This window comes from Cyanistes caeruleus, chromosome 11 (genome assembly GCF_971803275.1).
Source record: "Cyanistes caeruleus chromosome 11, bCyaCae1.hap1.1, whole genome shotgun sequence".
NCBI classification, from domain to species: Eukaryota; Metazoa; Chordata; class Aves; order Passeriformes; family Paridae; genus Cyanistes; species Cyanistes caeruleus.
In genome coordinates, this window is record NC_141711.1 from 3,543,546 (window position 1) to 3,568,147 (window position 24,602).

The window sequence follows — 24,602 nt, forward strand, 5'->3', positions numbered from 1 at the left end:
CCCTCGCAGGAGGGAATTAACATTTTCACGAGGATTCAGGAAAAGATTTAAAGAACAGGTCTTTAAAATAAAGAGCCATGTCATGTCTGTGTCATTATTTCAGTATTAGTTACCAAAACTATACATACACACTTTTGGGCTATAACGTAGTTTTCACAAAGTAACAGCAGCAGCAATTAAGGTACATTTACAGAAATGTGAGAGTCAAACTAAAATATTTTACCTCAAAAGAAAACATTAACAAAGCGCTTTGTTCATCTTCAATGCTGAGCCTCAATTTGGTGTTTTGTCTGGATTTTCATTTCAAAGGAAGTGTTGACAGTTTGGTTTGTATTCTCATCCAGAATGAAAGCAAAATTTCCCAACATTGCTCTGTCTTCTGAAGCTCAAATAGCAATTCCTTATCTCTTGCCAGCGGGAGGTGCAGGCTGATCCCAGCACACACAAGCACTTGTCCCAAGAGCAGTGGGGGAATGTTTCCAGCCTCTGCAGGGCTCCTGGTATCCTGGTGACTGTCTCATCCCATCTCACCTCTGGAGGGGTGCTCACAATTTCTTACCATCACAATTTATTGTAGCTGATGGAGAGGAGAAAAGGATTCTCTAGCAGTTGATAAAGTGTCAAGATTTATTTTTTTTTTTTCCAGTTGCTTGTACTTCATTCCCAGCTTGGGAAATCTCTCTTCTCCCCACACCAACACTGGCTGGAGCCACATTTGCAAGTGAAAAACCTTGGATCACCGAGCAGTGATTACACTGTGAGTGTGTACCAACCACAGCCTTTCCAGAACTCACCCACAGGCTGGTGTTCTAAGCTGGCCCACCTCTGCCCATCAAGGTCAATGACAGTTTTATCCTTATTTTGACTTCAGCGAGCTGAGGCTGAGCCCAACACCCAGCTGGAAACAGTCAGCACCACCAGGGTTGTGCTGAACAGGCAGCCCAGGAGATTCTGTCACACAGAGATGGCACAAGCAAGGACAGCACAGCAGTGACCATACAAGAATGTCAAAAAATGCATACAAGAAGGAGGGAGGGGAAATGCTGCTAAATTACCTCCAAGGAGTGAAACATAATGGAGAAACAGTAAAAAGATAAAACTCCAGCTTCCTTTGAGAGAAGGTTTTGATCTATGCTCACTGTAACACAACTGGAGCTGCAGCATGACACACGAGCACTTTGGGGGAAGTTAAATGTATTTGTCTCTTTATATCCAATATCAGACTCTTTCACTACAGTAAAACTGCAAAAGAGGAACATTCATTTGTGTTCCCTGCTGTCAAACCCTGTATATGCACACTATAACAGCACACCTACAAAACTCTATCCCAACCAGACCAACACAAAAGCTTGCATTTAAAAGAAACCTAACAAATTACAGAGCTTGCTTAAAATTTCATTTATTTGTATTGTAAGCCAAAGGACCATCCCCAACCTAGAAATGCACTGCTCAGCCTCCTTGGGAGCTGTAACAATCAGTGCACTTGTCAAAGAAAAATCCACAAGCAATTCAGTGGCAGAGAAAAGGGACATTTTTCACACACATGCTCGTGCTGTGCACACACACACACACACACACTGAGCAGTTTCCAGTTTCCCCTGTAAGCAAAATGCTGGTGAGCTCTATCCATTATACCATTGGAAATAACTAAAACACAGGAGAGGAAGGGGAAATGAGGACATAAAGTCTTTGTAAGTATTTACACATCCTATTATTAAGATAAATGAAGGCTAATTAACATGGAATTAGCCACAAGTATGAAATACAAAATGAATTAAAACTGGTTTCTAAGTAAGATGAATATTACAATCAGCTACTGTTAAAGCTAAAATATAACATAGTTTTGGAAGCTGTAGTGAAATATAAATTAATAATTCTAACAACAACAAAAAACAAACTTACATAATTGTTTTAAAACACTTTGGAGAGCTCAAATTATTGCTTTTTTCCTCAGAAAAAGCCCAGCAGGGGGGAACCTCCCCCATTCTTCCTGCCTGCTGACATTACATTAACAAGAGTCTTCATGTTAAAGCAAGTACTTCATATATTTAATAGCTGTTGAGAACATAACTCAGTTCTTCCTAAACAAAATGTAGCACCTCCTGTGAACATAAAAAGCACTGCTTTAATCTCTAATCAGTTCATATGCAATAATGCCTTTGTTTTGTAATGAATTCCTCTCCTGGATTTGAATGTGCCCGCAGTAGCAGGGTTCCGCTGAATCACAGCTTACACAACCACAGCCTCCCAAACTCCAGAGCCTCAGCACTGGGGCTGCAACTGTCTGGGCACCAAGACTTTGCTCTGCAGCTTTCTGTGGCTTGGAGACACCATGGAAATCAGGAATTCTGCCCAGCATGCAGCTCCACCAGCCTCGCTAGACCTCCATCAGCTTTACCCTGATACTTGAAAATAAAGACCAAAAGCAAGCTAATAATTTATACAAGCTCTCAGAATTGCTGGCCTGAAGGTTTATCTGTCATACATTTTTTTAAATTTTTTACATCAGCAGCTTTACCTTCTTTTCTCTGCCTTCTGGTTCTGAAATCTTCAATGCCCTTTTGGGTTACATTTCAAACTCCTCTCAGTAGGCAAAAGTGTACTCTTGTTTAAATTGGCAACTGAAATTTCAGCTGAAATAGAAAATCCTAAGACAAGTTGGAAAGGCACCTCTGCTCAAGTTTAAATGACTTTCTGTGTCCCAAGTTTTCAATCACAACAGTCCAGCTGCCTCTGTGTCCTTCACATGTCAATTTACACTCAGGTGGCAAACACTGTGAGATAAGGGCTGGAGTCAGAACACATTGTTTAATCAAAGTGTGATTACGATTTGCAGCAGAGGTGCAAACAAGGTTTGTGTTCCTGTCATGCTGTGAGGTCGTTCCTGTCATGCTGTGAGGTCCGGCAGCTCTGCTGTCCCTCACTCCAAAACCCCTGTCCCACCACTCCCCCACTCAGCTGCCTGCAGCCCTGCTCTCTGCCAGGCGGTGTCACAGACACTCTCACACTCCAGGGTTTGGGAAAAGACTGCTGGAACTCCATCCCGTGCACAGGCTCTTATCTGTCAGCCTGGGATGGCACCAAGGTCGTGTTTTCCCTCCTCTCAGGAACTGCCAGATGAGGAGAGAGAAATGTGCAAGCTAAAAGGGAGACTTCTGGAGTCTGTTTTCTTATGAAACCCTGCATTAGTCCTGACTGGATAGGGGAGAATGCCCAAAACTGCAATTCCTCAGAAATCTCATTTTAATTTTGTGAATGTATCCTTTCCCTCATCCACAGTCCCCAGGCATTTCTCTCTAACAAATGCATGATACATGCACAGGATATCCCATTTGTGCCAGTTTCCCTTTCATTAGTGGAAGGCTTCATTATCTCACCCTGCTTACCCCACTCCTACTTTGCCTGTTAAATAAAAAAATGAGCAGTTCCAAGTCATGGCTGATGTTTTCTGCTGAACAGACTTGAAAAGTAACATCATTTTCTCTCCTGCTTCCTTGAAGCACTCCTACACACACCTTTGGGGCTTACACCTAGAAAATGCCCTCTGGGAGTCTGCTCTTGGATCACTGCTCTTCAGGAGTGAGTTTGCTCTTGGATCTGCTCTGTAGGAGTGTCCTCACTTCCAGTTCCCCAGGGACTGGTCCCAAGCACCTTTCAGCTACTGCAATTTAAACAAGCTCTTTGTGATTATCACAAGATAATGATCATACTTTGGAAGTTGAAGCTAAATAAAGTATTTTAAATAAACATCAAAACCATCTTGTATCCTCTTCCACTTTAAGGCTATTCATTATGATCCCAGCATAAAGATCCCAACTTTCCCATCCCTGGAAGTGTTCAAGGTCAGGTTGGATGGGGCTGGAGTAACCTGGTCTAGTGGAAGTTGTCCCTGCCCATGGCAGAGGGTGGAACAAGATACCCATAATGGTACCTTACAGCCCAAACCATTCTAGAATTCTCTGGTTCTGTGATCCCAGAAATGGAAGCATAAGGCAGAAATACATTTCCATGCAGGAGAGGGGAGTCAGGGGCAGCACTGGCCATCTCCCAAGGCAGGGATGGAAAACTGTCTGGCAGTAAAATACTGCTGTTACTGTGCAGGGAATAGCACTTGAAGAGGAAAATGGATCAATAGTACCTGGGTTTGTACTCTTCATTGACAATAGTTCTGGACTGTGCCTAATGCAATTCACATTACCAAGCCAGAGAATACACTCTTAACTGTAAGGGACTAGGGAGACAGGCCACAACTGTACTCCACAAATAAAGGATTCCCCCGCTGTTCTCAGCAACAATCTTAGTAGGCTTCTAGGATTTCCTGCATTTTTTAATTTCAAGGGTTATTAGAAAATTGGAAAAAGAAATATTTTAATTCTGAGTTTCAGTAAAAGAGTTCATATTCTTCATTTATATCCTTCATGAAAAAGAGTATAGGACTTGAAACTTCTGTGTAAGAAGAGAGCTACAGTTAGTATCTGTGGTTGGCCCCCAAGTACACAATGACACGATTTTCATACACCTTCTTCATAGTTTTCTCAATTTGCTTCAAAAATACTTGTGGAATTCTCCCACATAAAGTGTGCACTGTATCCAGAAACTTCGACTGAAGAGGGTAGTACAAGGACTGGAAGAGATTGTCTTCAAATGGAAACTAAGGAAAAGAAAAAAAAAATTGTTTTTATTAGTTGTGAAAGGGCATTTTATAAGTTTCTGTAAAAGAAAACTTTCCATAGGTAGGGAATGTCTTGTCCCTCACCTGCCAAGTGTCACCAACCCCATCACTTCACACCCTGCCTGCCTGAGGGTGTGAATTGACAGGAATTTTATTAATATAAGGATACTGTAAGAAAACAGGAATTTTGGCAAGCAGAGCTGCACACACAACATCCCAAATGGACACTTGGAACTTGTCGGTGGACAAGCTTCTGCCCTCCATGTGCCTGGAGGCTTGAGGTGCTCAGGAAGGAAAGCTCTCTCTGGGAATTTATGGACCAGAGCTGCAGCCCCAGCATGATAAACTCCACTCCAGCATCTTTTTTCTACCTTTAGTATTATAAAAAAGCAATTTATCAGCCTTTTTTATTACTTTAATACAAAAGAGAAATGTTTAAACCATCTCAAATGCATGAGAGACCAAAGCAACCGTGTTCATTTGTGTCTGGTGGGTTTTACACAAACACAACCAGCCAGGCTGCTCGCTGGCAGAGCAATCCAAGCGAAGCAGGAATCCCCCCTGGGACAACACAAGGAGTGGCTGTGTGGAGGCAGCACTTACATCCCGGATCACCTCGTAGAGGGCCTTGAAGGTGGGCTGCTTGTCATCGTGGTACACGCCTCTGTTGCCGTGCAGGATGGAGACCCCCTCCTCCTCCGCCCCCCTGCAGTTGCTGCCGTACATGCAGTGGTCGGGCCGGTAGTTCCACTGGCAGGGGAACACGTACAGACACTCTGTCCTCGACAGCAGGGCACAGGGAAGGAGAAGAGACACGTCAGACAAGAGTTACAACAAATTAAACCAGCCTGGGACTGATGATCAGGGAACATTCAGCTATATCTTTTGCAAGTACCCCCACTTCGGTCCCTCATGCGTGACTCCACTCCCCACCTGTTGGTCCTGAACAGACAGAACACAAAATCTGGGACCAAACACAGCCCAAGGGAGCCCCTTAGGAAGCTGGAGTGGAAGAATCAAAGCAGAGGACACAGCAGGTGACATTGTCCAGCACCCTCTGCCATGGGAAGGAGTTTCTGGAGCAACAGGAACAACTGGGGAAGCACACACTGAAGTGAGGGTCACGAAAGATCCGGACTCCTCCTGGAGCCAGCATGGGAAAACTTGCGAAGTGTCTCCAGTGTTTGCTGCTGAAGCTGTCACAGAGGTCATGACAATTTGTTACACAGCAGAGCATAAGGGGTGGTGTATTTTATCCACAGCCCTCCAAAGAGTCATCATCCATTAATTTCACAGGTCTAGGTTATTTAGAGATGAGCCTAATTTCTCAAAAGGCCTCATAACTCGCTTTCTCCTGGTGATTTTTTTTTTAAACTCTGTGCACACAGTGCTTGCAATCTGCTTGTCATAAATCACTTTAGTCCCTGCAACCTTTCTCCCTCGGCTCTGGGGAACAATGAATCATGGCCGGTGCCAGCTGGGCATGGCAGAAGCACTGAAGATTGAATTCTTCCCTTGGCCTTTTCCAGCTTCCCAGGAAGCCTGCAATTGGTCCTGTGTGGTTCTTGAAAAGCAGGAGAAAAACTTTCTGAACTTTTCTTCCCTTAAGGCCTCTCCAGCAGAGTTCTTCAGAAAGGGAGAGCAGTCTTTGGAGATGGGCAAAGGGAGCAGTTCCTCATGCCTGGGTAGCAGAGCTCTCTGTGGTTTTAACTCACATCTATAAAAAAGCACCTGCAGCAGTCTTGGCCAATTCCCTCCCTGGCCAGTCTCAACAACCCAGAGCCTAAGACCCCAGAAAGTCCAGTTTTCTTTGTTAATCTTATCCAGTTCTTTTGTTTTCTTTTCTTGAGCAGTCTGATATGTAATTCATAAAAATATTCTTTACAGTTCTGAGGAAAGGACAGACTGTGGCGCAGAGGAGTCACCACGTGTAGCTTTGATAGAGAACACTTGTCACAATATTGAAGAATTTTTGCAGCCTTTGTTTTTTTCCTGCACACTCCAGTGAACAGCTTGAGTCTGACTTCACAATTAATCTGGCTCCATCTTTTTCTTTCTCCCAGAGACCATACTCCCATAACACTAATTTCTTTTTGGAAATTAATTCCCACTGTATTTTTCCCTAGGACTGGGGATAATCTATGGTGTACCAGGGACACTGATGTTTGACATCTGCCTGCAGCAAACAGATGTTTGCTTTTTGCTTTGCTTCTCCTCACTCCAGCAGTTTGCCTGGATTTGGGTATATCCAATTACCTACCCTGTGACTCCTCAGAGAAAAAGAAAAGGGAGCAGAATAAATAAAGATAATTCCAAACTTGGTTTAACTTAAGGTGGCAAGGTCACATAGGAAACCAGGAGAAGCAGTAGGGATGGATACTCAGCATCCATTTAGAAGCATGAAATAAGGTTCTCAGCTTCTCTGGGAAGCGTGTGTTATGCTCCAATGTTTAAATCCCTGCATTTCTCACCAGCAGGACATCGATGACATCATCTGCTGCCTGCTGAGACTGGGTCACTTGGCTCAGAGGCTGGAAGCTGCTTTAGATGAGATTTTCCAATGGCTGTGTCCACTTTCTGTCTATACTAACTTTGTTACTTATTTGCATAAGCATCACAAATCAGCTGAATTTCAGAAAAACAGGGATTAGCTTTGCAGAAAGTTTGGCACTTTCACATTCAGATAAATATCTGAAACAAAAACATTTTTTCAGCTACACTCTGCTCCAGTGACACCCTTGAAGCACACACACAACACAAACTTCATCCCTTCACTTCATCATTAATTTTATACCTCATTATTTTCTCAAATCCCCAGAAAACAGATTTACATATCCAAGAGAACCAAGTCCAAGCCCCATTACCTGCAGCAATGTCAGAAATATTTTCATAGGTTATAAATCCTTTAAGGATGCAGTTACACAATAATAAATAAATTCAACTAATAAATACCAGAGTATTTATGCATATTATAAATAACAAATAGCAGTTTAAAAAAATATCAAGCTCAAGATATTTTCTTAACACAGACAGATAATGATGACTCTGAGAATCACTCCTTACCTGGGTTAAAGGAAAAAATGATATTTAGCAAATCCTGGTCTCCCCACGTGATGTAATTTTTGTACTTTTGGTACAATGGATATAACATTTCCTCCCAAGTCAAGCCACCTGGTATCAAGCTGTTCTGCAGGGCAGGAAAACAGAAGCAAGGGGTTAATATCATGATCAGTGCTGTGGTATCTGACCCAGAGTCAGCACACACAAATCTCTAAGTTCTGCTAAGCCATGTTGGACAGCCAGGTGAAAAATGAAAAAGTGCCAGGAAATGTTAGACGTGGACAGGGCTGTAACAGCAGAACTCAGTGTTTATCTAAACAGGAAAACAAGGTCTCCTGGGCCCAGCTCTGATGTCAGCTCCTGCTATTCAAAATCTTCCTATTCCAAGTAACAGGAGGGGAAAAAAGTGGAAAAATGCAGGGACAAGGTGAAAACCAAGGTATAAAAGCAAGGAAAATTACACACTTACAGTAGTAAGATCAACGTTTGGGGTTTTTTCCTCTACCTGTTCCTGTAACAATGCGGGAAACCCCTGGCATTGCCTGAGGAACCACTCAGGGTAAGCAAAATTTTAGTGATTACAGGATATGTGCTCAATGACATGGGCTTGTTGTGAAAATGTTCCCTTCTCACTTACACCAGCTCACAGAGTCACTAATCCGCAGTAGGATGCCAAAGTCTATTCACAACAGATGCAAAAATCACCAATTTCTCTGGGTATTCACATAAAGCTTTCCAATTTTAAAAACAAGACAGCGACTGCACTGAAGATCCTCGAGTTTGTTCTTTCATGTATCTTTTCAGGGAAATGTAAGTTGGGGAAGCCATTTTTAACACTGCTACCAGACTGCTTCAGCTGCAAGTTCTCACTGCTCCAGCCTTGAAGAAGTTTCATTTATTTTAATAATCACGTTCACAATACTTTTAGTATCCCATTATATATATTCTATATTTCTCTGATTCTTCGTGTTACGAACTTTATGTAATTTTACACTGAGCTTTCCAAGATGTGAAAAATACACCAACCCTGAGTTTCTGCAACAGCTGCATTTGTTCTCACCTTGAACTGAGTGCTGCGGATCCGTGTCAAATTCATCAGCATCACCCCGGAGTTGACGCCGGTGGTGCCGTAATAGGGGTGACGGGCGAAGCGGCTGTACCAGCCAATCTTGGGGATCTCGTGCTCGGGGGCCATGGCAGCCAGCTGGGTGGAGTTGAATTCTCTCAGGAGGTGCCAGATGTCATCGATGGGCCTCAGGAACAGCACATCAGTGTCCACGTAAAGCAGGGAATCCACATCCTTTAAAATCACCTTTGGGGTTTGAGCAGCGGGATGAAAAACAAATCAGAGAGACAACAAACACAAAGATTATTGGCAAAAGGCACTTTTACTTTAAACTGATCATTTGGAGGTTATTGATTTATCAGCTATATGTAATTACACAGAGGAACAACAGTTATCAGATTATTGGCTTGTTGTTTGCTGGGGTTTTTTTGAACTGCACAATAAAACAGCTAGCAGAGCACTGAGGTTGGATTAACCTTCTTATGAAGCATCAATTCACAGAGCTCCCAAAATACCTGCAAGGACTGCTTAGAACCCGCTCAGAAATTACATGTAAATAAAATATATTTGCAGAGGTATTTCCAACATCTATAACTGGTGAAGCATAGAGTGTTCTCCACTGGCAGAAAGGATAACCCAGGAGATCAGAATATTTAGACTTACCTTGATATATAACTAATATATACCACGGTTTCACATGAATTAAGACAACCCCATTGATCACCAATATATGTGCATCCCACTGAAGAACAAAACTTGGTTGTTAAACAGAAATATCACATTAAAGCATACCAGGTTGTATTCTGAACTGTTACCAGATTCTGTATGAGGAATAACCACAGTAAAGTGGTCAGGTCAGAAGGGTGAAACTGCAGCTTAAAGCCAGGATATTTCAGTGGTTCCTGCTGACCATGTTCCCCCTTGTGGCTGCCCAAATCCTTACACACTCCTTCATTAATATCAATCCTGTGACAAATGACCTGGTGCTCCAAGTCTTTGTAAAGTAATAAACATCCCTACCTACAGCTGGCCACCAGTTCCAACCGCATTTTTGCTGCTCTTCTTCATTATTTGCTAAATCTGTCCAAAATTTCCTGAAGGACTGAAATCTTTTTACTTTGGTCTAGCCAAAAACCCTATTTACTTCTCTCTCTTTGAAAAACAAACCCAAAAGGCTTTGGATTTTCATCATGTGTAACACAACAATCATTATCACCCAACTGCAATGACATTAATGACAAGCTCTCCTATTTATGCAGGTTACAAGAAATTCTACCAAAGAAATTAGGCTTTACATAAATTCTAATGTATTGTGACTGAGGATTACCTGTGAAATAGAGTGAACAACATTAGGATTTTCAACAAGTGGGTGAAAAATATCACCTCTAAGCGTGCTCAACAGGAATCCACTAAGATGCCAAATCCGTGAGTAAAGACTTAAATGAGATTTTTCACCTGACTGAACACTTTGGCATTCAGACTGACATTTAGTCAAGTTTAACAAATCCCTGACCTGTATTTCTGACAGGATAACTACATGTTCTTCCTACAGAACAGGGCAAGCAGGAGAAGGAACTGTCTCTGCATTTTAAACAAAACTTATGCTCACAACAAACTCTAAGTAAACACATCCAACACGATCCAGATCTCTCTGCTGGATGGAAGATTATAGCAATACAGCATTTTCCCACCCAAACCAGCATGTGGAGGTATCAGCAAATAAGTGACAAAAATAGTTCAGAGTAAGTATTTGCAGATGTTAAGTATCCTCAAATCCAGTACTAAAAAACTAAACCAATAAAAAAAAACAGCTGCTGTAAGAGTAAATCAATAGAAGAAAGACAGTCTGAAAGGAAGAAAAATTTTCTTTTTATTGTGTATTAATTATTCTGCAGCACCCAGGAGCCCTGATTCATAGGGACCTGCTATATGAAGGCACATTAAATCAAAATAAATTAAAAAAAGAAAAATCACCCCCAAATTTAGTCTGATACAGGAGGTAACACTGGAATACAAGCAGAGCAGAAGCTATTAGACTTTGCCTGGGGATTCTGAGCACACTGCAGACCATGTAAGATTTTTGTCTAAGGAGGCCCTGATAAAAAGGCAAATTGAGGCATTTTTCAGCAGGAAAAACCCCAGTTCAGGGAGAAGTTTAACAGGGGCCTACAGACCCTCCTCATCCTTCCCAAGCATAAGCAACAGCCTGGACACTGCTTCTTCCAGCAGAAAAACATTCTTTCAGCAGCTTTCAATACACAGAAAAATTTAAATCTGTGGAAGTCCATGGACTGTAATAACTTTCCTACAGATTCAAGCAGGTATTTCAGTTTTTTGTGCAGTGTGTACCAGCACCTGACCCCACCTTGTACTCCTCCTCTCAGGATTCACATGCTCTTTCTGCTGGTTAAAAAATTCTTCTTTCTCCTGTGTCCAAGGTGCTGCCCTGCAGTGACACCCAGCTGGCTAAAAAAAGCTGTGCTACCTCCTTTAAGCCCTTCCCACTTTCACATATTGAGTATTAAGTCTCCTTTAAAACCTGCAGATGTCAGTTTGAATTGCTCACATCTCTCCTGGCTGTGCCTTGGGTAGGGGGGATTTAATTTCACCAACTGTAGGAGTTCCTGACAGAGCAGGAACCTGCAGTGCAGGCTAAAAGTGACACGCTGTGACCTGGAGCAGGAGCTTTGCCAGGCTGTGTCTGGAGGTCTGAACTCACACAAACCATGCAGACACACCTGACAGCCTGGGATTTTGGAAAGGGATGGCCAGAAATATGGTTTGCCCTGCTTGTCTTCCCCTTGCTCTGCAGGCTCTTACAGCTTAAAAGTGTGATTTTTTTCTCTTTTTTTCACAGCTATATAGAGTATTCTTAGTAAATCTGTCAAAAAGTTCTGCACAGAACTGGCTATATTTAGCCTGGAACTTCTCTTAAATACTCAATTATCTGTAATTTGATTTCACAAATTCTGTCTCCATAGATTCTCCCTGTGCTAGCAAGGTTGGCAAGGAATAACACACTCCTGAGTAAACACACACTGGTGTACTGTGAAGCTGGACTACCTTAGGGTTTGTGAGGGCTCATGTGGCAGCTTAGCACAGCTTTATCCAGAATTAGGGACAAATCATTAAGCTTGATGCTAGAGTAACAGTGCCACAAAGTGGAGTTACTAAACCTCATTGTAGTAAGAGATTAACTCAAGTTACAGCAGAGACTTTTGTCTAGATAAGGCCTTGGCTTCTATTCCCACTGGGCTGGATACCTGAGCATCCCTCAAGAGGAAAGCTGTAACACAGGGATATTGCTAATCTATCTTAAAAGCTCTTAAGTAGATTAAGTGTTTTGAGAAGGGCTCTAAATGTTCATCCAAAAATCATCCAAAAATCCCTTAAGCATTTCAGGATCCTTTAGCTGATTGTTTTTGTAGCTCCAGAAGAGCAGCATGGAGACAGCTGCAGCCAGCCCTGAGGGACCAACATCCCTGGGACCAGAGAATGTTCCTCACCTGCTGTCTTAACACCCATGTCAGGAGTACAAACCAGCTCCCAGTGGCTGCTGAGAGCACTGCTCTCCTAGTTTAATGTTAAAGTTTCTTTCTGTGCTTACCAAAAGATCTCCATCTTCCTCCCTGTGTCTCTGCAAATGCCCTGGATGGTTTTATTGCAGCAGAGTGCAGCAAGAGATTGACTTGTGAGATTACACAGAGGCTTCATCTACATCCCCTGCATGTAAGTGGCAAATGTGATCAGCATGCCTCTGAAAAATGCAGGATGCTGCTGAGTCTTCCTCAATAATTTAGCATCCTGGGTAGAGTCAACAAGCTGGGAATGTGCACCTCAACCTGTTGCCCAGGACAGAACAGTTCAGTACTGCAAACTGCAGGGTCACATCCCACAGCTCTACTTTCATCACTGAGTAAAACCACTGAAAGGTTCTTAACCAATTTTTTCCCGGAACACATTCCTCAAACCCTCCTGTCCACTTTCACACGCCTGCTGGTGCTGCAGAGGAGATTTCTTTGCCAGGAGAGGCACTTGTGAATCAAAGACTCACATTCCACTCGGGCTTAGCATTATCAGGAGCAAGACAATTTGCACAACTGAGAGCTAAACAGCTGATAACTATTGCTCTCCTGGGGTCCTCCCTAAATCCAGGCACATTTCATGCTGCTGCAGGGAAAAACGCTCAGTATGGGAAAGGATTAAAAAAAAATACTGATATTCTGGCGGTATTTATTAAAAATAAAAGTAAAACTAGCTCTCTAAACAGTAACACTTTGAACCCTCAATTCCCACTGTGTGCAGACAGTTCAAGTGGGATATCAGAACCTAGCTATAAAACACCAAAAAACCAAAATAATAGCTGGAATTACCCAGAAACAGCCCAAGGTTGTGTCAGCCTGTGAACTTGAGCATGAAAGCTCGAGGGTCCTACAGGACATCTGCCACCTCAGCTATGACTACAGCTTGTTTATTATACCCACACCAACTCCGTGTCAGCTGCATCTCCTCTTGGACTGCCCCTCCTACAAAGCCATAAACCTCAGCCTGACCACACACAGTATTTTCCAACTGCCCCCAGAGAAACAAACATTTACAGTCCAAGCTGTCCCCTCATTCTGCTAACACAACATTCAACAGTCTAATATTCCTTAAAAGAAGTTACTGGAGAACATCAGCAACATCTGAGTGACAAAAAGGCATCAGTGAAAGCATTGCCCAGCATGAATGCATAACCCCTTCCTGTCATCAGAACAGTGAAGAGAAATAAAAGTTAAGTCATTCCTGTGATTAGTCTCCCAAAGTGACAGAAAGTATCACAGAAGAACAGAGATTTCTGTTTACCCAGGACACCCTGACACTGTATGGAATGAGTGAACGCTTAGGGATTATTTTCCAGGTGATACAAAATATTTACTCAGGGGAGAGAGGATCCCTGCTGCAGTTGGAGTTACTTCCAGCCCATCTGGCCTTTGTGCTGTTGATAGTCCACCCCTAAATGGCAGATCAGCAGAACTGCTGACAGCACATATTTTCTCACATATGTATTCACAGGCTATGTATCTGGACATGCAGCTGTCTCCTGATTGTTTCCATCTGAGAGGGGAAAGATTTCTTTGTGTTCAGCCCCCACACTTCTCCTAAGACAGCAATGAAGAAATCTGGATCATGTGAACAGCTTGTCACTTCACTGGAGTCACCCCAATCAATAGCAACCCACAAGATATTTTTGATAGATGTTCTCAGTTCCACAGAAACTGCTTTATGCAAACGTTCTTTCAACTTCTGATATGCAAAATTGGGATCAACACTTCCCTTCTCTCCAAGTTTACGACACTGAGTATAATACAACTTTTTAGTGAACTTGAAGAGTCCAAGATACACCAAGCTCTTGCACAAAATCCAACTTCAAACACACTGGAGTTACTACCTTAAGGGCAATTCTGACAGTCTTGAAGAAAAGAAGTAAAACTCAAGGAAAAGGGAGTCCTGGGAGCATCAGTTTAAGGGCTGACATATGGAAAGGAGGATGGTGGGTAAAGAGGGCATGTTGTAAAGAATGTTATTTACAAAAGGCACGCAGCATCTACTCCAAAAAATCTGCCCTGAGAGAGCTCTCACACTCTCTCTGGAGCCTGGAGAGTGTGGAGAGCCCGAGAGGCTCATGGAACCGGAGACAAATCAGAAACACACATCCTTTGTTAGCCAGGAAAAAGCCAGGCTGGATTTCTGTGTTGTTTTTTACAGTGTCTTAAAGCACAGACTAAAATTATCTTTAAGCAGATGTTTCAGCCTGAAAATGGGTTTAATATTACACCAGCAAAGCTTCCTTTCTGTGGAATTAACCTTTTCCTGAAGCAACCTACTCAGAAATCCAGGTGCCTTACCGGAAGAAACAGGCGCTGGGCAGCACATGGTTTGAATAACTTTTTCCATTCCTGAGCATTTCCTACTGAGAAGGTTATTGGGTAAAAGTTGGACTCAAACTTCTTTGTATATGAGGAAGGCCACTCCTTTAACTGAAAGACATGGTGGGAAGAAATCAGACACTAAATGTTATAGAGCTTTTGTATAAAAAATGCATGCATAAGGAATTTATAACTGCATACAGTAAACAATGTGCTCAGCTGCTACTTGTTGATGTCAACATAATTTTCCTCAGAGGTTTGCAACTTGTAACTAATTCATTTATTTATTTTCCAAATGACAAAGAAACTCACCTTCTTCTCAAATTCAGGCTTAAGGGAATCCTCGGCAAAGATGTGGAAGCAGAGCCTCCTGTTGCTGAAGAGAACTGCGGATTTCAGCATGATCAGCGTCTCCTCCAGCCGGTCCCCACATGCCACCACTGCCAGATGCATGCACTGCAAGGATGAGGGCTCCTTTGGATGTTTCTGCTCTCCAGGCTTCCTGAAAATTCAGGCATAGGCACATAAAAATTACTGAGGTAGACATGAAGAGAATCCCTCCTTAACAGGCATCAGTGTTGTTTTTTCATCATTTTGCAAGAAATCAGTTTTTTTTCTGGTGAGATATTTACAGAACAAGCAAATAGCATGGTAATTTCTGTCCATGGTACAGATCAACAGTGTTACAATTATAGCATAAAGAAAAAGGCTATTTTCTGTTATTCCTACATTTCTGGGTTTGCAAAAATCACTGGACTACAAACACAGATGAAGGCCATTTCACAGCACCACAAACCAGACACCACCTTGCTCTGTGCAAATGACAGCTCTTTACCCAGCCCAGAGGTCAGGAAGCCAGAAGAGAGTCACAACTACCCAGCCAACTTTCTAACACAATGCAGATCACACACCTGCATCCAGCAACTTCATTTCCAAGCCCATAACGGCTAGACTGGAAGAAGACATCCATACTTTAAAAAAAAAAATACCTCAATCCATATGAAAATTGTTCTAACAGTTAATTAATTTTGCTATTATAGATGCATGCCTTAATCCTGGCCTGGAGGTACTGGCAGAATTTCAAAGGACTGCTCTCCATTTCACCCCATTGAATCCATGAGATTTTGCTAAATAGAGATTTCTGAAAACAAATATAGTCACATATCCCAGATGAATCATATTATATTCCAAGGGCCAAACTGTGGGATTTTCACTTAGCACCCACCTGTGTGGGCTTTAAATACATTTCATCCAGATATAGGGAACACAGTCAGAGGCACAATGAAGCTTCCTGCTAGCCAGAAAAACCAGGTTCTCCTGGGGAGTTGAAGACCTTCTGAAAATAGTCTTTTGATTCTGTTGTTTAGCATGGAGGTAAAAATTGCATCCTCCAGGAATGCTTGTACCATGGTGTATCCACATTCCAACACAGATGGCACTTAGCCTCCATCACAGGGGATGGAGCTGACCAAGCAACTAAATCCCAGACACAGTAATCATTCCTGAAGAGTTCAAAAGGCAACTCATAGATCACTGCCTGCTCTGGACATATCTCTGAGCAGAGGACATCAATCCCAGCCCTGCTCAGCACACACAGCTACACACACACACACAATTAATCACTGAAGTTAATGCTACAAACAGAAGCTCTAAATAAAGAGAAAAATGACAGGTTTAAGCTGTTATTATTTTTTCCAGACATTGAAGTGCTGCTCTGTGTAACAGTAGCATTCTACCCTTCAGAGTAACCTACCTCTGTGTAAAGGAACACCAGGCACTGGCACTTCACTGACTATAGAAAGCAACAGGTTTCCTTAAGGGTTTAAAATCTTCTGCTTTAGTCTTAATTAACCCCCAATTTCATCAGTGTATAAATAATGGAATATTACATCTATGTGAAGTGGTATTTACTTTCCAACCTATTAGTGTAAAAGTCACTGAATTATTGACGTGAATAATTAGCTGCTCACACAGATCACCTTTTCCCCCTTCTCCCTATCTGTGTAATGTTTCCTCTTAATTGAGTCTCTAAATCAAGCCATGCACAGGCTGGGAGCTGCTTTGATGTAGTTTCTGGCAATGGAACTCACTGGGAGAGGGACTAAACCCTGCACTTTTATTGCAACATTTCAAAACCCCACACCAAAGCACTGAGCTTTCCTGGGCAATTTTAGCCACAGTGAGCTCTGCATTCTGCAGCTGTTTTGCAGTGAAAAATCCAGTATGTGTAGACAACACTTCCAGAGCACAGACTCAGCAGAAGCAATCCTTGGTGAAAGCAGAATGCCTGGAAAGCCCATGGGAGTAAGGAAAACAACAGACATCCAACATAGACACCATGGAGGAGAAAGCTGAGCCTTGGAGGTGAGGAATTACCAACAGTGCAGGGGGTTCAAGAGCCTGGAGAGGCCTGAATGATAATAAAAATCCCAGAAAAAGGAGCTATTTGAACTACATCTGAGGGCAATAACCAGTGAGAGAAGTAGCAATGAGGAACAGAAGAATTTTGGGACACAGTATTTTGCATCTTCTTTTTAAGTACATAAAGAAACTTAGAGGACAGTGAAAACAAAGGTGAGCTGCAATGGGAGATAAAACAGTGCCACAGCAGGATGCATTTGTCTGTAATTTTAACTTAGCCTTTAAAAAATAACATTTATCCAGAAGCCTGAGAAGGGGCAGGTGTAGAAGAGGCAAAGTTAAACTGTCTGGAGAGCAAACAATCATGGCAAAGAACACCCCAGCTCCCCTTCCCTGCCCTGTTCATGCATGCACCTCATACAGGGCAAGGAGAATGGAAGGGACAGGGAGGAACAGATGGATGGAAGGACATCCCTTAAAGATATGCAGGACACAGCCAAGTCATCCTACTTGGAAAATAGGAACAGTTGTTACAGCTCTAAGAATTTCCTACCTCAAGAGACTCCCAAAAAGAAATATTAAAAAGCCCATAGATCCACAGAGTAATGCAATTATCATCATTAGCCAATTCTTCCTAACATTTACATTCATTCCTTTACAGTTCAACTTGTCTGTTATGAACAGTCTGTAGTTGGATTTTATAACCTAAATTAAATGTTTAAACACATTGAAAGCAATGCAGAGACCAGGGCCCTAAAGTTTAATGTGTTTGACAAGAACAAATACACAAACTAAGATTAAGCACTCCAGAAAGCATCACAAAATACTTGCAGAACACATCCCTGTGGAGTCACTGAAGACTGAACTTGCTAAGATGGAGCACAATAAAATGTTTACAGCAAAGACCTTCCAACAATACAGAGCAACTCCCATCCAGTTGCTCACTCATATTTTATTTACTGAATAAATTTTTTTCAGAAAGGCACTGACACAGCAGGAGCAGCCTGAGTGCTCAGGCACAACACTGTGCATTCCTAGGTCTTAAAGGTAAGATTACATGTAATTTTCTTATTAGTCACAGCCAAAGTGTCTCAAACATAATTAACCTAAAACCTGTCTAAATCAATCCAAATCCATTCAAAATAATGCATTCCCACCTCATTACAGAGCCTGCTAATCTATTCAAAGCTTCAAATTTATTCCTGAAAGATAATGCGTGCAGACGCTTCCAAAATGCAATATAGTTGTTAATTTTTGAAACCTTCTTCCCATTATGATCTCATTTACTTTTGCAGCACAAACAAGGGTAGATTTAGGCGTTGTATCAAAACTGGTGATTCACTGCACAGGCTCCTTCCCTGACAGCCACCCCTGAGTCAACATCCCAACAACAGCTCCATGATGTGAAACACATTTTCTTGCATGCTTTGAAATACAAATGTTTTTAAATCAACCTTTCTCACTTTGCAGCAGCTGCACAAAACCAAGTGTAGCTGCTGCCAATCCAAAAATGCTTGAAGTTTTAACTTTCTCCTAAAGGGAAAAAAGCCACTCAAAACCAGAATGGATGTTTCTCCTTCCTTGTATGAAGTGGGTTCTTTATGAAACAAGCATGGAATACTTGGGGTTTCAGCATGTTATTATCAAACTCAAGCCAAACTTGCATGTGTGTGCACACAGGCTGCACAGAAAGTATCTTGACAGGTTGCCATGCAAGAGATGTTTTTCACTGAAAAAGTTACTTTCAGGGAACTAAATGTGCTGGCAAAGGTTCATTTCCCCAGCCCTGCCATGCTGGTTTAAGAGAGAGCATGGGCACATCTGCCCTCCAAATGTAAAACAATCCTCCTCCTTTTTGATACTTTGCACACATGCATTTAGCATATACATAAAATTCTTTATATAACAAAGTTTTACCGAAGGCATAGGACTTGATACTTTCAACAGGAATGAGCAGTAAAGCCACCATGAAAAATCAGGTTTTCAAAGCTGATCAGAAACTTACCTAGATTTGTCAAAATTATCTAATGACCAAAGATGGACACATGAATGTCATTGCTAACATTCATGACTGGTGAAGCACCAGTCAGCTAATTATGTGTTTATATTAAGCTTTATATATAGCTTCTTATGCTAAAAGAATGATGCACTTCTTAAAACCTGATATCTTCTTATACTATATGACAACAGAAAGCAATACTACAAATCCCAGTCAAAATACAATTTATCTTCCATGCAAGATGCTGATTCTCATGAAGCAAACACAAATCCTAAGTAACACCCTTGTTTCTGAGCCAAGCCCAAAGCTTTCATCTTCTGACAAACCAACTTGACAAAACTGAATTTAAATGTTTTACACTCACACAGACAGAACTTCACTAAAGTTCTGTTAATCAGTTCTGCAGTCTCATACTAGAAGTATGTACACTGTGATCACCTCATAAGATCTTACACAGTCCTTATCAGATTTGTTATCATCCTGAATGAATCAGTTAGATAAGGTGGGATCCCTCACATCAAATAAAAAAATAATGTTCCTTCGCTCATAAGGAGGAATTAAAATAATAATCATGGCCTGTTTCTTACAACCCAAATTCAAGCCCCCCACATTGCTTTCAGTTTAGCTTGGATCAGGCTTTTTAAGCCCAGCAGATCCCACCACCTGATGCCTTTCCAACCAGGCAAGCATCTCCTCCATTTATGTCACACCCTCCCCACCAATTCTTTCTTTATGGATATCCTCACCTGAATAAATTTTAGTAGTAACTAATGTAACACAGAATCTTTCAGGCAAATGGCTGAACAGGACCCACAGAATTAATTGTGTTTCTCACTTATACAAACTGGTGCTGGGGAAGGATGACAAGGGAAAAAAGCCACCACCAAACGCTACAAACAAAATTCTGAAGAAAATGCTCACTTTGAATACTAAATTCCCCCTTTTTCTTTTTGCTGTTGTGTTGCAGACCTTGCAAAAAGGACTTGCAAAGTCAACAAATAATCAAAAAGTTAGATAACGTCAAATTGTGAAACATGAAGATGCCACTAAAAAGTGCATTGAAGTGGAATGGTTGTTTACACTCTCTGGCAGTTCCATACTTTCTGGGCTCCCTCCTTCAGTGTTCTTCTTGATTTCCATGATAATCACAGAGATATGCCTTAAAGAAAAATGACTTCAGGAGGTACAGTTGCTAGTGGAAATAATCCTGCTTTAATACCGGCATTTGAATTCTGTCCGTGGCCCACTCTCAGCCCCAGAAAACATCTCCTGCATTCAGTGGGGTAACAATGCTGGGGAGAAACCAACTGCTTTAATAAGTTAACGAGTAAGAGCTCAAAAAACAGGAATAGTCTTTCATTCAGAACATCACTGTGAAATCATGAATCAGAGACACAAAGACATACCAAGTTAATTAGATATATGAGGTCACACTGACCATAATATAATTGGAATGCAAAGGGGAAAACAAGTCCTCCACCCACTGAAAGCTGCCCTTTTCTCAACTGATTAGTTTTTTAAAAAATACCCTGCCTGTAAGGTGCTGGGAGAGGAAACACACCACACCACGATTTAAAACACCTTTAAAGTTCTGCTAAATTAATTTACATATTGAAAAAAAACCTCCAACACAAAAAGCTCGAAAGCTTAAAATCTGCCAATGCCTCCTCAGTTTGGAGCCCAGTGGCACCACATTGCAAAGACGAGCCGCCTTCCCTTTTCCCTGGAAAACCCGCAAAGCGCAGCTCCCGAGGTGACAGCAGCCCCTGGTTCCAGACAGCGAGCACCAAGCCCGTCAGCTCCGAAACAAGGCCAGGATAAATGGAAAAGCCGCTACTCCACAAGCTGAGGAGGGAACCCCCCGCTCGGGCACAGGGAAAACCCTTCGTGGCATCTCTGGCAACTACGCTGCCAGGGGAAACACGCAGGGAAAAAAGTTCATACTTGAGACCTCAGCAGTTTGCACAAGGCTCTTTCATCAGCGATCACTAGAAGGGGAAGAACATCTGGCAGAGAGAAGTGTCCGACGCACCGGCACCAAAGCGACACTGCCGAGGGACCGCGGGGCGGGCAGGTCACGCGTGGGGCTGGCCACGGGCATAGGAGATCCCTGAGGGCAGGGGATTCCCGAGGGCAGGGGCCGGAGGACAGAGCCGCCCCCGTTACCTGGCGCTGGCGCTGCCGCCGCCCGCAGCGCTCCTCCTCGGGGGGCTCCGGCCGAGGCGCGGCGGGCGGCGGGCGGGCGCGGAGGGCGCGGGCGGCGGGGCCGCGCTGCCCGCCAGCAGATAGAGCAGCAGCAGCACGGCCAGGCACAGCAGGGCCGCCGCCACCTTGCAGGGCCGCCGCATGGCCGGGTCAGCACGGCCGCATGGCCGGGTGAGCACCGCCGCACGGCCGGGCCAGCAGCGCCGCACGGCCGCGTCCCGCCGGCCGCATCGCCGCAGCCCGGCCCGAGCGGGGACGTGGCCGCACAGCCCGGCCCGAGCGGGGCGGGGCGGCCCGGGCCGCGCCTACCGTGCCGCCCGGAGCAGGGCCCGGCCCCGGGGCCGCCCGGCCTCGCAGGAACACCGCGCTGTGGCACGGGACGGCTGCTTGCTAAGGCGGCACAGCGAGGAGTGCCGGGCACGGAGCGCGGATGCTCAGCGGGACATTTGGTTTCACGGGTGGGCAGTGCTGGGAGAACGTGAGTGTGTGCAGCGAGGTGATCAGGAGGAAAAGGGGAAGCTCCTCTCGACAGCGCGTTTCCTCTGCCTGTGCTAACAGGGAAAGCGAGCCTCTCTCCGCCTCGCAGCCCGTTCATCACTTGCAGACAGACAGTACGCGCTCCTCACTCCATCTGCACCGAAGGCAGGCAAAGGGCACCAGCAAGTGCAATACTTGTAGAACCGTGAAGCAACAGGGCGCTCACTCACTTGTGGGTGGTTTTGTCCCCGTGTGACCCATCCTAGCCGCTCTGCTGTGGAACATCAGTAGGAATCACAACACTGAATTTCACAGAAGTAAATCCTGCTCGGGGTGGTCTGATTTACCACCTTGAAATGTACAGAATGACAGAAATACAAATACAAGGATTATTGCTGCCCCATAGAGCTGGAGTAGACGGCTGTGCAAAGAATGGAGACACCAACGTTGGAAAACGGAGGGAAGGGAAAGTGGAGCCTCGCAAATTCAGTACTGGAGGAGCCTCGTGTGTCCCTCATGGAGCCACTGGATGTGACACTGGCATTCACTTGGCAGTGCAGCCTTTTACACTGCTCAGACCACACACCTTCACCAGTGGAATCCCAAAATGTACCTTGCCTTAGCATCAGTCCAAATGCAATGAACAGCTATTGTTTCAAGAGTTTCATCCAGCTCAGATTGTGGCCAGATATGAAAATGTAAATTACTTCATGCTAAGAGAAAATAGCAACACCAAATGAGAAACTACAGAAAAACCACAGTGCATAAACATATGCTCTTTCCTAAGAATACATGCACTATAATAAAACCCTACCAAATTTTATACTTAATGAAAAAGAGTCCCAGTGGCAACCTGATGAGATCCTCGAGCTGTTCAAATGTGTGATTTTTGTATCATCAATACAATCGCTTCCTTCTCTAGATGTGTCAATTAAGCCCTCTTAGTAATTTTGATTTGGACTACCATTTCCAAAATTGCCAGATTTACTGGTTATTATTAGCAATGTAGATCCAATTCTGCTTACCAATTGCAAAGCTTCATGCTTCTATTTCTCCAGCAAAAACAGCAAGTTGTCCTAATTACTTGCCCAAAACGTTGTAGATAATGCATTTTAATTCTGTGCTCCATTAAATATATACCAGCCATGTTCCCTTCATCAGAAAGATGCACTAAAAGATGAAGTCTTTGTGCAATTCCAAATAAAACTTTTTCATTACAGTTCTAAAAAATTTCAGTATGTACTTTACAGAAGAAAGCAGAACACATTCCTTAGAGATGCTACTTCATTCTTTACTTGGATGGAAAAGCAGAATGGCTGATGCACCACTTTCTTCACTAAAATCAATATAAAAATAGTTCTTTTACAAGGAAAGTATTAGCACAAAAAGAAGGAAAAAAAAAAAAAAAAAAGGCTGGGAGTACTTAGGCTCTAAAAAAAATAATTCTGAGCCAGTCTTGGAAAGTGTCAATTAGACAAGAACAAATTCTCAGATCAAACTTCTTTATCTTTCAAAGGCTTGTCCTGCAAATTTGAACTTATCCAGAGAAGATGGTGCCTACTGGTTCATAAATCAGCTCCCTGTCTAATATACTAATTACAGATTACTTTGTAAGGTCCAAAAGTTAATTAGTGCTGAAGTTCTGTGGAAATGCATCAGAAGTTTCTGAGGACATGACTGAGGCCTTAGTGCAAAACAAATCAGCATCTGAAATTAGATATCATTAACTTCTTAAAATGGAAGAAAGTTTTTTATGTGCCATGCATCTTCAATTTCTGCACTGAAAAACTGGGACACAAGGAAGTTTAGGCTGAATATTAAAACCATCCATCAATTTTAAATCAGTGGGGAGAACTTTCTATTTTGAAGCAAATTATTTAATTTTTGTGCAGTACCTGAACTGCTGGTTCAGTTCAGTGCAAGAGTAAAGATGTTTTCTTAAAAGGAGATGTCATATTCAGTGGATTTCCAGGCTGGAGGATTTTTTGTCTACTTTTTTTTTTTTTAAACAAAACTTTATTATGAAAGGTTATATAATTATGCTTTTTCCCTCCAGGAAAATATTTGAATGCATTTCAGAGGGGGCAGTAAGAGGAAGACAGCAGCATTATAAAATGTAGAGACTTACCTAGAACCAGAATACCTCTCATAGTCCAAAGGCAAAATAATTAGAATAATTCTACATTAGGTGATGTATTTAATAGATGACAGCTTTTTAAACCAACTTGTATGCTCTTGGATCCTCCTGCTCTCCTGTATTTGCTCTCATGCTGTATTTGTTTTGACCCATGAGGTTCTGTCCCCTGTCTATGTTTGCATTAATTAAAGTACCTTGGAAGAGCTTTATATATTTGGAATTCCTACTCTGACAGTGCTCATGGGGTCACTCTTCTTTTACTCGTCTTCTACCTTATCTACAGCAAAGGAAAAGACAGGTGAGTGTAAACGTAACAGGAATAGCACATTTGTTCACAGGAATTAACCAGTGGCTTCACAGAAAAGAAAGAAACTGCCTCCCCAACACACTCAAGTTCAATTCCCACACTTCTTTATGAAAAGCAGCTGCTAAAATAAAATATGTTCAGTCTGAGCAAGACGTTTTATGCAATCGCAGATAAGAATTCATTCTTTTTATTTAAAATCCAGATGACGAATTGTGTTTTTCACCCTAAACGACCCAGCATTACATAGCTACACTGCGCTCACCCATACTGCCCGTTACTCACTCCCTTTCCAACAACTCTTGCAAACACCAGGAAACCTCCCCAAATTGACGGGCAGCAAGAATTTACAGCCGATCTTAAATTGCCGCACGTTTCCAGCAAAGGGGCAGAGCTGTAAACAGCGAGCGTG

At 42.8% G+C, this 24,602-nt stretch overlaps 1 protein-coding gene across 7 annotated transcripts; it reads right to left on the bottom strand.

Annotated features, from left to right (window-relative positions):
* Positions 1-68: 68 nt before the first annotated feature.
* GXYLT2 (glucoside xylosyltransferase 2) lies at positions 69-24,592 on the bottom strand. Of its 7 annotated transcripts, none has more exons than XM_086846271.1 (7): positions 24,476-24,592; positions 15,020-15,209; positions 14,687-14,818; positions 8,793-9,044; positions 7,736-7,859; positions 5,276-5,448; positions 69-4,651 (listed from the first exon to the last, which is right to left on the bottom strand). In XM_086846271.1, the coding sequence occupies exons 2-7, from the start codon at positions 15,158-15,160 to the stop codon at positions 4,469-4,471; spliced, it is 1,005 nt and encodes a 334-aa protein (XP_086702397.1). In that variant the 5' UTR covers positions 15,161-15,209; positions 24,476-24,592; the 3' UTR covers positions 69-4,468. The 7 variants fall into 7 exon arrangements, with proteins under 7 accessions (XP_086702397.1, XP_086702396.1, XP_023790880.2 ...); XM_086846270.1 differs by having other exon boundaries at positions 24,456-24,557; XM_023935112.2 differs by lacking the exon at positions 24,476-24,592 and adding an exon at positions 21,234-21,486.
* Between the last annotated feature and the right edge of the window lie 10 nt (positions 24,593-24,602).

Excerpts from the sequence above, each read along its gene's own strand:
- GXYLT2 (XM_023935112.2), bottom strand. The coding sequence starts at position 21,415 with ATGCGGCGGCCCTGCAAGGTGGCGGCGGCCCTGCTGTGCCTGGCCGTG. Across the intron at positions 5,449-7,735 it reads CATTTTTTCCTTTAACCCAG|AGTGTCTGTACGTGTTCCCC; the intron begins GTAAGGAGTGAT and ends TGTCGAGGACAG. Across the intron at positions 4,652-5,275 it reads TCTACGAGGTGATCCGGGAT|TTTCCATTTGAAGACAATCT; the intron begins GTAAGTGCTGCC and ends TCTTTTCCTTAG.